Here is a 12,003-nt window from a genome sequence, read left to right as displayed (position 1 = left end):
AACACCATTCCAGTATTGGCTCCCTGGTTCTGATATCACTACATAAAGTACAGTGTGAACTCTGGAGGAAACTTGGCTCAGAAGACATTTTCTGTACAATCTTTGTAACTTCCTGTGAATCTGTAAATATTCCAAAAGAAAAAGGGTTTTTAAATTTAACACATAAGGTAAATACTGAGCCCAGTCTTGCATAGTAATGATTATCTCCCTAAATAAGGTATCTCCTTTTAGATGTAATGTACATTACATCATGGGCATGCCAGGTACCTTTGGAGGCCAGAAGAGGGCCTCCTTAGAACTCCTTAGAACTAAAGTTACAAACAGTTGTTAGATGCCAACAACTGGGAACCAAGCCCAGATCCTCTGCAAAAGCAGTGGCTAAGTTACTTCTCTATTGCTGTAATAAAACACAATGCCCAAGACAACTTATAAACAAAAGGTTTATTTGAGGTTTATGATTTCAGAGGGTTGGAGTCTATGCCCATCATGGCAGAGAGCATGGCAGCAAGCAGGCAGGCAGGCAGGCAAGCATGGCACTGGCACAGTGGCTGAGAGCTTATATCCAGTTCTACAAAAAGAATGGCCTGCATCTTCCTTCAACAAGGCTCCACCTCCTAACCTTTCCCAAATAGTTCCATTAACTAGGTCCAAACTTTCAAACAAATATACCTAAGGGTACCATCCCCGTTCAAACCACCACAAGCCACAAGGGCTCTTAGCCAGTAAACCATCTCTCCATCCCCCAATACTCTGATTTTTTTTTGTTTATTTGTTTTTTATTTTTTGAAACTGGGTCTCACTGTATAGCCTTGGCTGGCCTGGAACTCACTATGTAGACCAGACTGGCTTCAGACTCATAGAGCTCCATCCTCCTCTGCCTCTCAAGTGCTGGAATCAAAGGTGTGCACCACCACACCCAGCTTGTACTTAGCAATTCTAACAGTGGGAAAAGTGAAGTGGAATGTGGTGAGTGATAAAGAATTCAGAGTTGAGTCAGGTGTGGTGGGCCCTGCCTTTAAGCCCAGCATCCAGAAGGCAGAGGCAGGTGAATCTCTTATGAATTTAAGACCAGCCAAAGCTAAAGATATTGACTGTCTTGGGGTTGGGGCAGGAGAGAGTTGCAACATAATCTAATTGTCCCTGAAAGTGTATTCTTTTTCTTTAACTAATGCTTTTACGCCTGCCCATGTTGCCAGAATAAGATTCATTTTCTACTTGAGGAGTGGATTAAAGAGAAATTCGGGGGAAATTATACCTTGCTGCTTCTCAAACTCATTACTTCATCCTTGTACTATTAAGGCCACTTTTAATGGTAACAATTAAAAGTAATCTCGGTCTAGTCCGAAGGCTTTATTCCCATTTGGGGATTTATACTTCATTTTCTCAGAAGTGTGAATAATAGTCAACTACTTGTCATCAGAGAGAAAGGAATTCTTGACAAAGAGCAGGAACAATCTAAGGTCAATTGTGGAAACAGTTTTTCCAGGCTGGAGGAGGCACGGCTCGGCGGTCCAGAGCACAGACTCCTCTTATAAACAGAGTGCGATTCCCAGCATCGTGTCAGGAGAGCTGCCTGTAACGTCAGGTGCTCTGATAGTCCTCTGACCTCCCCAGCATAGCTGTAGCCATTTTGTTCCATGCCCGCCAGCTATTTCATATTGTTGCTGTAACATGCCTGCCAGTCACTGACACTTGGCTTAGAACAAGGACATCCTGACCACATACCCTGTTTTGTTCTCTTTGAATGGCCTGTATGAGGTTTGCAATTCTTAAGAAATTCCACAAAGTTTAATGTAGAACCCGTCAAATCAAAGGTCAATATGAACTGTTATGTCTAAAATATCTTGAATCAGAGCTAACCACTGGGCAGCCCTTCCTGCACCTTCGTATGAGATCATTGTAGTTTTTGTCGCTAACACCAAAGAATACTACTAATAAGCCAAAAAGTTATGATTATAATACTCATGTTTTCTTATCTCAATGTTCTGAAATTCCTCTGTTCACCACCATCCACCACCCCCTTACCTTACTCAGGACCAATCAGCTTAAAGGATTATTATAGCAGATAATACTTTGCCTAGTAAGCCAACTGTTCCCCCCCCTTGCCCTTTAAACTTTTGGGGGGGAGGAGGGGAGGAGACTGGGAAAGCCTTGTGCCCTCCCCAGAGATGCTTTATTGCGTGGCTTCACCAGTCATCAGTGAAGAGAGCCTCGGCCCGTGCGAGGAGAAGGGACACCTGCTCTGTTCACGGCAGATGGTTCCCCAGCCACTGTGCAGTCAGATGGGACGGGTGAGGAGTGGTACTGGGCCTCTCCATTCCAGGGCAGGCCAGGGATCCCAGCAGGCAGGCAGTCTGGCAAACCGGGAGGAGGGAGCGCTCAGGCCTCAGTGACCTCCTTGTCCTGCAGCTGGCTCTCCAGGGTGACCTCTTTTGCTTTCTTTTTGCTGCCTTCATGTTGCTTTTTCTGCTTCTTAGATGGCTCCTGGTCAATGGGTGCAGGCTTCACAAACGGGATCAGTTCTTGGAGCCCTGGCGGCATGAACTCCCTCAATTTCTCTGGCACCACGATGCCCTTCTCTGCCTGGTAGTTTTCCAAGATGGCACAGATGGTCCGGGTGGTAGCACACATTGTGGCATTAAGCATATGGACAAACTCCACCTTGTCCATCATTTTCTTGGTCTGCCCATATCGGATTCGGAGCCGGCGAGCCTGGTAATCCGTGCAATTAGAACAGGACACCAACTCACGGAAGGCACCCGAGCCTGGGAACCAGGCCTCCAGGTCGAGCTTCTTACTGGCAGCGTGATTCAAGGAGCCTGAGACAATATTCACAATGTGGTAAGGGATCCCCAAAGACTGGTAGAATTCTTCTGCGGTGGCAATCATCTCGTCAAACATCTCCCATGACTTATTGTCATGGGGCGATGAGTACCCGAACTGCTCAATCTTCTCAAACTGATGAACTCGGAAGATACCACGTGTGTCACGGCCATGGGAGCCCACTTCCTGACGAAAGCAGGTGGAGAGGCCAGCGTACTTGATGGGCAGATCCTCTGGCCGCAGCCACTCGTCCCGGTGCAGAGCGCAGAGCGATGGGCTGCTCCTAGGTGGCAATCAGGTATTTCTCGTCATAGGAGTTGTCATCTGACTTTTCGCTGCCTTTGCCAATCACCTTATAAAGTTCTTCATCAAACTGGCTAAGCAGGGCCACTTCCTGCATGACCTCTTTCCTCATGAAAAAGGGGGTGTAGATTGGAGTATAGCCCCGACTCCCCAAGGTACGCAGTGCAAACTGGATAAGCGCCTGTTCCAGGAACACCAGGGGCCCCTTCAGGAAGTACCCCCGACTACCAGCCACCACGGCTCCCTTTTCGCCTTCAAAGCCATCTACCACCACCAGGTCCACATGGGAATACTTCTTCCTGACTGTACAATCTCCCCAAATGCGCTCTACTTTGTTGTCTGCATCCTCATCGTTACTAATGGGCACAGAAGGTTCCCAATCTCTCGGAGGTTCTCAAATCGCTCTGCTTCCAGCTTTATCCGTTCCCCATCACACTTCTGGATGGCTTCATCAATGAGGAGTCGGACTTTTTTAATCTTTGAGACTTTCAGGGCAGCTAACGTGTCTGCAGTGAGGTCATCAAAATTCAGCACGTCCTCAGGGACAGACTCGTCATCTCCCACTGCTTCTTTTTTCTTCATTTTCTCGCCAATAGTTTTGCTGCATAAATTCTTCAGCTTGTTCAAGTTGTCTGCCCGAAATCTGCATCGTCGCTACTCACTGCTTTCACCAGCTGACCCACCAGCCCCGGGTCCTTGAAGTGCTTCTCCTGCGTCTCTCGAATGAGGGCTGGGTCCCCTCCTTTGTCCACCGGAAACAAATCCAGGTCCAGCACCATCCTTCCACCTCACCAGTTAACACTAAGAGAGCACTGAAAGCGGCGGGTGGACGATGCACTGCGCCTGCGCGCTGACCTGGTCTCACTGCCCCTTTAAACTTTTGAACCTGGTTTTTCCTATAAAAAAAAGTCTACCCTGTGAGTAGACTAGTACCACAATTAGGTTTTTCCTTCTTGTGGTCCTGGATGTCCAGTATTATGCTGTGCATTCAATTAACTATTCTTGCTTAACTGAAATTGGTGTATGTATGGTTTATGTGGCAATTTCCTGAATCCCAACAGTATACAGACATACTTGCAGGCAGTAAACAACCCTACCCACAAATTTCTTAAAAATAAAGAAAAACAAACAAACAAGAACACCCCCCCCCAAGACTGTTTGGCATGGTAGTACATGTCTTTAATCACAGTACTAGGGAGGCAGAGGCAGGTGGATCTCTGAATTTAAGGCCAGCCTGGGATACGTGGTTAAAAACAGCCAAAGTTACATAGTGAGACCCTGCCTCAAGAAGGAAAAGGAAATCAGGTTTACTATACATTTAAATTTATTTTAATGGTGGTTTTGGGGTGGCGTGTGTGCTGGAGGGTGGTGACATGTGGGAGTCTGAGAACACATTGCAGAATGGTTTTTCTTTTTTCATCTCTACACTGATCCCTGGAATCAAATTGAAGTTGTCAGGCTATATAGCAGCAATTCTTTTACCTACAGAGCTAATTCACCAGTCCCCAATATATTTTCTAAGAGAAACCATTCAATATGTAATACATGTGTTCATGTCACTATTCTATGCCAAACAGGGACATGTACACTCTGACATAACTACTCAGGGACTATTTAATTTCTCTATTTACTCTCTGCCAATGCCTTTTTTTAAAATGACACTCGAGCCAGACCCTTAACACACCTGGGAACAATTTGAAGTTAATTGTCCAGGGATATTAGCTGTCTTCCATTTTTGCTTCTCCCTTTCTTATTTTTCTGTCAGTGTCTTACTCTCTTTCTGGGTTTCCATTTCTCCCACGTCCCTTCTGTATTTTTCTCTATCCCTTGATGTATTTCCTTTAGAATGTAAGGCTTAGATGCTACGTCTTCACTCCTAGGGTCCACCCGTTGACCTGCTGCGGAAGCCTGCTGCATGAGGGTTAACCTTATTTCCTAGGGCTTCTCCAGTCAAGAGAGGGAACTCCACGCATGCGCAGGTCAGTGGCATGCTCTCAATATGGATGGACAGGAGTTGTGGAAAAATACACACCTCTGGCCCTGACCAGGTGTATCCCTTAGTGGCAACCTGTTCCGAGGGGAGGCTCTTTTTCTGGTCCTTTTCTTGCCAGTCTTAATCCCCATCTCCCCATCTTGACCCCAGAGCCCACTGCAACGATGGACCCTGTGCACCCAGTGCTTGTCTGTAGGTCTGGGCCTTCTCTCCACTCTCTTGTGTTCTTTGTAGAGTGGGCTGTGGCAACGCGAGGCTCCAATGCTGAGACCGTGCTGCTCCTCCTGCCCGCAGGGGGCGCTGTGGGGCGGGATGACGGCCGCGCTTCCCGGCGACCAGGCCGGGCGGTGAGGTTGGGGCGAGTGGGAGCGGCGACCCGGGGTCGGTGCGGAGCGAGCGCACGCTTTGTCGCCCGGGAACGTGGGCGTCGCCGGGGGCAAGGCTCAGGCTAGGCGCGTCCGCGCTGGCCATGGCCGGACCCGCTCCGGTAAGGGCCCCGCGCGGACAGGGCTGGGCGGGACCGCGGGCTGCGGCGGGACCCCCAACAAAGCCGCGTCCGCGCGGTCGCCTGCGCCCCCCGTCAGCAGCGGCTTTGTAGCCTTTTCTCACCAGCAGAGCAAACGCCTTCGGGGGATGGGTTTCCTCAGGTTTTCAGTGATATCGTGCGGGCTTACGGTGTCATAGTTTAGCCGCACGCAGACCGCGCTCATTGCGTTCCCCTCATTGAGTGTATGAGGGAAGGACCTCACGCCAGGAGGGTAGAAACGGACAGTAAAATCTGCAAGGAGCACGCGCTGTTGGATTATTTTTTGTTTTGTTGAAATCAGGGTTTAAAGGGTATGGCTGGTTTTTATTATGCTGTTCTTATTGCTCTACTAAGCATTCTTGATTATTAAATAAGGATGAGATAAAACACCTTGTACATTCTCAACAAATGTACAGGTTTTCAGGATTGAGTATGTAAAAGACAGGTAGCACGTTAATCATTTATAAGCAGAATTTTGAGTAAGTGGAAGATGGCCATGCCTATAGATGGAAAAATAAGCATAAACTAATCTTTCAATTAATACATAAAATCCTTTTCAGTTTCATGAAATGACAGATATTTGTGAACTTATTCAAGATTAGATGATAGGGCTCAGTTGCCTTCCTCATCCAGAGGTTATGTTATCCAACCCTCAATGGATACCTAAAACGGAGTATAGTAGGAGCTCTAATGTAATACTTTACATTTTACTCAAGCACGTCCCAGTACACTATTGCTGTGGGGACCCTTGCAGTTTAAATTATGTTGGCAAAACTCATGTGATGTTGTTGTCTTCACAATTTAAGAGGTTGAAGGTTCATGCTTACTACAAATTTTAGTGACTTTAGCATAGGATTTTTTTTTTTTTTTAAGGTAGGAAAGTGGGAAACTTTCACTTTACTCCTAAAGGAAACGCTTGGAAGCTGGACCTGGTGCTGGGGAAGCAGAAGCAGGAGGATTGCTGCAAGACTTGGGCCAGTCAGTCCTGGGGAGTGAGACCTTGTTTCAAAAGCCAAAACCAATTACAACGTTACAGCTTTTCTTTTATATCTTTATCTGAATCACCAGAATACATACTCTTGCATTTTGGTGGCATTATTAAGAAAAGTAAGTGTGTGTGAGCACATACTTTGTTATAGAAGAGTAGATACTTTTCTGTGTGTGAACTAGGCTGTGCTTGCTTAGCTGGTAACCACTAGACGCCAGTAGCACACCTCCTGAAATTGTTACAATCAAAAATGTCTCCAGGCTTTGCCTAATGTCCTGTGGAGTGCTAATTGTCCTGAGTGAGAACCATTAACCTAGTGTTTCTCACAGAAGAAGCTGCATGTAAGCAGATACAGAATTTTGTTTTGTTTTTCCTTAATACATGAGAAATTAGTGAGTTTTGTTTTGGTTTTTGGTTTTTAAGAGGATTTCTCTACATAGCCCTGGCTGTCCTAGAACTTATTTTGTAGACCAGGCTGGCCTAGAATTTGGAGATCAGTCTGCTGTTGCCTCCCGGGTGCTGTGGATAAAGGAAGGCATTTGTTATCACGCCCGGGACAAAATGAGTGTTTTAAAGTAAGTGTTATAACACAATCAACTTGCATTAACTTAAAACATTGGCTTTCTGATGTAAATGTCAGTGAATCAATAGACTTTTTAAAATTCAATTCTAAATACCATCTTGACTTTAACATAAAGATGAGTATAAAGTTTTTTTTAAAAATTGAAATAATATATACTTTAATAGCCATAGAAAACAAAGACGCACCAGTAATGAATGAAGCTAAACTCATTAAAAGAGCATGATGTGGGATTACAGCCATACAAAGTATTTTCAACTAACAGATATATAATTTGCATAGTTGTCATTTTGAGCATCAGGAAGTATCTGTTTTTTCAGTCAACCATGATAAACACAAATACTAAACAGTTTTGAGCTAAGGCTATTTCTCAAGGGTAGAGAAGTTGCCCAGCATGTACAAGGTCCTGGGTTTAATCCTTTGATTTAGTAACACTCAAGTTTAGACTCTATTCTACAACAGGAAAAGTGCTAATACACAAAGAATCACACACCAGAGCATTGTTTGTAATGAAGGTAGCCAAGCACAGTGGCGTGTGCATTTTAATCCCAGCACTGGAGAGACTAAGGGAGGTGGATCTCTGTGAGACCTGGGCCAGTCCTGGTCTACATAGCCTATGAAAACCTGCCTTTAAATAAATAAATAAATAACATTTACAGAGAGAAAAGAAGCAGTACGTATATGGCCCATTAGAGGGCTCTGTCTCCTTGTGGAATATAATGAAATAATGCAATTTACCACAGTGTTAGTTTACTCCCTTGTATTGATCTGAATAAATGGCCATGACATATTAAGTGAATGAAGTCTCCCACTGATTTGGTTTCATTTTTGTAGTGAATATTCCACCCATACATACAGATATTCAGTTTGAGACACACAGAAGATGGGTGTAGTGGATAACAGGGCCTTAGCTTAGATTTAGGGGAAGCAAATTGCTTTATTATTTAATTAATTTTTTTTCTTCTTTTTTATTTTATGCATATAGATGTTTGCATGTGTGTCTGTATATCACATGTGTGCAATGCCTCTGGAGAGCAGAAAAAGGGGCAATAGTTTAGTTTCCTCTTTTCCTAGGACTAGCGTCACTGATGGCTGTGAGCTACCCTGTGAGAGTTGGGCATGCTGAGCCATCTCTCCAGCCCACAAATCGCTTTGTGGGAGAGTCTGCTGAGTTAAAAACAGCTGTCCACTCTGTGAGTCTCAAATTACTGATGAGAATGGACAAAATGATGGTCGTTGGTAACCATCATGACGATATCTGTTTGATGTCTTTCACTTCAGTTCCCACTGACTTTTGAAGATGTAGCCATTTACTTCTCTGAGCAAGAGTGGCAACACTTAGAGGCATGGCAGAAGGAACTTTACAAGCAAGTCATGAGAACCAATTATGAGACTCTCATCTCCCTAGGTAAGGAGCTTTCAACTGTCTCTGAGCCCCTCAGTCACTTGGCACTCCTGTTAGGTAGCAAGATTGCTCGGATACTGACCCAGAAAGGCTTTTTCATCTCGCTGTTGTTGTTGTTGTTAATACTAACGTATATATTACTGGTTTTCCCTTAGAGGTAGACCTTACAGGGAAGTATTTAAGATAACATGTAATATCATAGTCAGAGGTAGCAAAGATGAATATTAAAACTTTTCCCATCACACTTTACTCTGAGATTGCCTGATTTTTCACTGAGAAGCACATCTGCCTGTGCTCATAAAGTACCTGTGTACCTTAACCTAGAAATTGGCTGCCTTGCAGCTTTCCAGTGGGGTTAAAGATTGCAAGAAATGAATGGTCTTCTCTGTAGTGTGATTTTCCAAGAATGTACGGTGAGGTGTTTACGAGTACCTGACTCTGGTTAGTATCATGGACTTTTTCCCCCTTCTTTCTTCTCCTTTTTCTCCTCCTCCTTCTTACTCCTCTTCCTCTTGTCCTCCTCTCCCTCCCCCTTCATCCCTCCTCTGCTTGTGTGTGATTATAAAGATGACACTCAGGTCTTTGCATGAGCCACCCAAGGGCTGTACCACTGACATACTCTTACAACCCCTTTAAAGTTCTTGTTTATTGGATTTTTGTTGCTGTTTTATTGGTTTTTTTGAGACAAGGTCTCACTGTATAACTGAAGCTGTCCTGGAACTCACTATATAGACCAACCTGACCTTGATCTCACAAAGATCTGCTTGTCCTGAGTGCTGTGGTTAAAGGTATGCACCAACCAGCCAGTAGTGGTGGTGGTACCCTCTGGTAGAATACACTGATGAGACAGAGGCAGGAGGATTATAAGTTTGAGACTAGCCTGTGCTCCATATCTACACATTTGTGGGGTGTGTGGTGCACACTTTTTAGTCCTAGAACTTGGGAGCCAGAGGCAAGTGGATCCCTTTGAGTTTCAGTCCAGCCTGGTCTACATAGAGAATTCCAGGAAATGTAAGGCTACAAAGAGACCCTGCCTGAAAAAGGATGTTCACCTTTACACCTGGCTAGTTTTTCTTAGCCATCAAATGAATTTTTAAAATGAATCTGGAGCTGGAGAGATGACTCAGTAGGTGAGATGTCAAGCACTTCCCTTGTCAGCATGAAAACCTGAGTTTGCACACCCAGAGTACACATAAGATATGTGTGCAGCGGCTCACATTTGTTATGTAATAACCATTGATGGGCAAAGTCAAAGGTCAAGACAGGTGGGTCCCTGGAAGAGCCTGACCTCCATGGCAAAGACTCAGGCCAATGACAGATCCTGTCATAAAATTTAAAAGATGGACAGTGTCCTGAGAACCAATATCCCCGGCTGTTCCTTGACTTCCATATGCATGACACCCAATCCCTCCCAGCACACATATGAAAAATTATGCATAAAAATGAGCCTGTTAGGAGAAGCGTAAAATGAACGGCTCCTGTTTGATTCTGGGTTTTGTTTTTTAATTTATATGTATAAATGTTTTGGTATATGTATGTCTGTGAACCACATGTGTGCCTGGAACACAGGGAGACAAGAAGAGAGTGTTATATCCCCCACAACTGTAGTTACAGGTGGTTTGAGCCACTGTATGGACACTGGGGATTAATTTGTCATCCTCTGGAAAAATTTTAAAATGATATGCTTTATAACACTCAAGTCAAATTACCCTGTCTGACTCTTCTATACAGATAACAGACTGCCCAAGCCAGAACTAATATCCTGGATTGAATGTGGGAGAGAGCTCTTCAGCAGCTGGGGAGAAAAACAGAAACTAGATGAAGAAATTCACTGCTCTGTAGATGATGTGCATGTTCATCTAGCTATTGAGGAACAGTTAATTGAGAGTAAGTATGAAGAACCTATCGTCCTAGTGGAGGATGTGATGCACACCTGCAATCTCTGCGCTGGGAGATGATGCAGGGCGAGGGGAGGAGCTCAGAGTTATCCTTATTGGCACAGTGAGTTCCAGTCCAGCCTGACTCTATGAGATCCTGTCTCAGAGAGAGAGAAAGAGAGACACACATAGACACACAGACACACAGACACACACACACACACACACACAGAGACACAGAGACAGAGAGGAAACCACGATTTTAACCTAAACATATCACATTCAGATTTTTATTTTTTCTCCTCTGTTGCAGAAAATCTCCAACCCAAATATGCCCTGGCAATGAAAACACAACTCAATTAATATGAATACATGCTGTGTGCCTAGATTGGGCAGATCTACCACTACACTAACATCTTCTCCGTCTATGAGACCCCTTAGAACTTGAGGTTTCTCTAGGCCATGTGCTTCAGCTCCAGCTTTTCTTCTTCCTCCTCCTCTGTGTCCTCTCCCTCTTCCATTTTCTCCTTCTCTCTCCCCACCTTCTGCTCCACCTTCCCTTTGTCTGCCCAATCAACAGCTCTCCTTTATTTTACAAATTAAGGTGGGAAGCAGGTTTACAGGAAATCACTGCTGACTCATTCCTTGTTCACAACCCCTCACTGGAGAACAGAATTAACATCAAATATAATTAGTCCCAGGGCTATCCACAACATCCCTCTTCCCCTCTTCCTGTTTGGCTGACCTGAGGCTTGATGTTGTATATATTTTAGAGGGGCTGTAAACCATAGTGGTTAGGTGTGAGAACTCTGAAGCCTGAATCTGATCTCTCCTTTTGTAGGGACAGTCATAGTTTCTTTTCTACTGCTGTGATAAAAAAAAAAAAAAAAAAAAAAAAAAAACCCATGACCATGACAGCATTTGGGGTGGGGGAAGGTGCTTATGGTTGCAGAGGGTTAGAGCCCATGACCATCATGTCAAGGATGTGGTATCAGGCAAGCAAGAACTCACATCTCAGTCCACAAGGAGAGGCAGAGAGAGCCAACTGGGAATGGCGTGAACTTTTGAAATTTCAAAATTCACCTCAGTGACACACGTATTCCAATAAACTCACACTTCCTAATCCTTGCCAAACAGTTCTACCGACTGGGGACCAAGTATTTAAACATATGAGTCTATGAGGCCATTCTCATTCAAAGCACCACTGTGACTTTAGGCAGAATATTTAAACTCTTGGTGTATAAAATGCAGCAAATACAAGAACCTGTAACATCATGTTAGGAAGGAATAATGTATGGGGTGCTGAAGGAGACATTGATGGATGCTGTTCTTTGTAATGAATGAGAAAGAACTGAAAGATCCCCAAAGGGAGCCCCCCGCTCCAGTCTCGGGAAGGACGAGCACCCAGTAGGACGCTGAGACCGACTTGCTGTAAACACACGAGGAAGTTTATTGAAGACAGGACAAGACAAGAGCTCAGGCCAGCATGCTGGGGTCGAAACTCATAC

General features: G+C 44.7%; 1 protein-coding gene and 1 pseudogene across 3 annotated transcripts in view; one reads left to right on the top strand and one right to left on the bottom strand.

Annotated features, from left to right (window-relative positions):
* Positions 1 to 2,379: 2,379 nt before the first annotated feature.
* LOC110316663 lies at positions 2,380 to 3,976 on the bottom strand (annotated as a pseudogene).
* Positions 3,977 to 5,503: 1,527 nt separating this feature from the next.
* Znf786 (zinc finger protein 786) overlaps positions 5,504 to 12,003 on the top strand; it is a 12,045-nt gene continuing 5,545 nt past the window's right edge. Inside the window, exons 1-3 of one of the 3 annotated variants that reach the window (XM_021191158.1) lie at positions 5,504 to 5,606; positions 8,495 to 8,621; positions 10,350 to 10,505. In XM_021191158.1, the coding sequence (XP_021046817.1) occupies positions 5,589 to 5,606; positions 8,495 to 8,621; positions 10,350 to 10,505 (301 nt within the window). In that variant the 5' untranslated portion in view covers positions 5,504 to 5,588. Of the gene's footprint in view, positions 5,607 to 5,927; positions 5,957 to 7,089; positions 7,209 to 8,494; positions 8,622 to 10,349; positions 10,506 to 12,003 lie in introns of those variants that run through there. The other 2 variants (XM_029535689.1, XM_029535688.1) reach the window with 2 other exon arrangements.

Source organism: Mus pahari, chromosome 2 (assembly GCF_900095145.1).
Source record: "Mus pahari chromosome 2, PAHARI_EIJ_v1.1, whole genome shotgun sequence".
Taxonomy (NCBI): domain Eukaryota; kingdom Metazoa; phylum Chordata; class Mammalia; order Rodentia; family Muridae; genus Mus; species Mus pahari.
The sequence above is the reverse complement of the archived record's forward strand: the minus strand, read 5'-3'. Positions and strand labels throughout refer to the sequence as shown.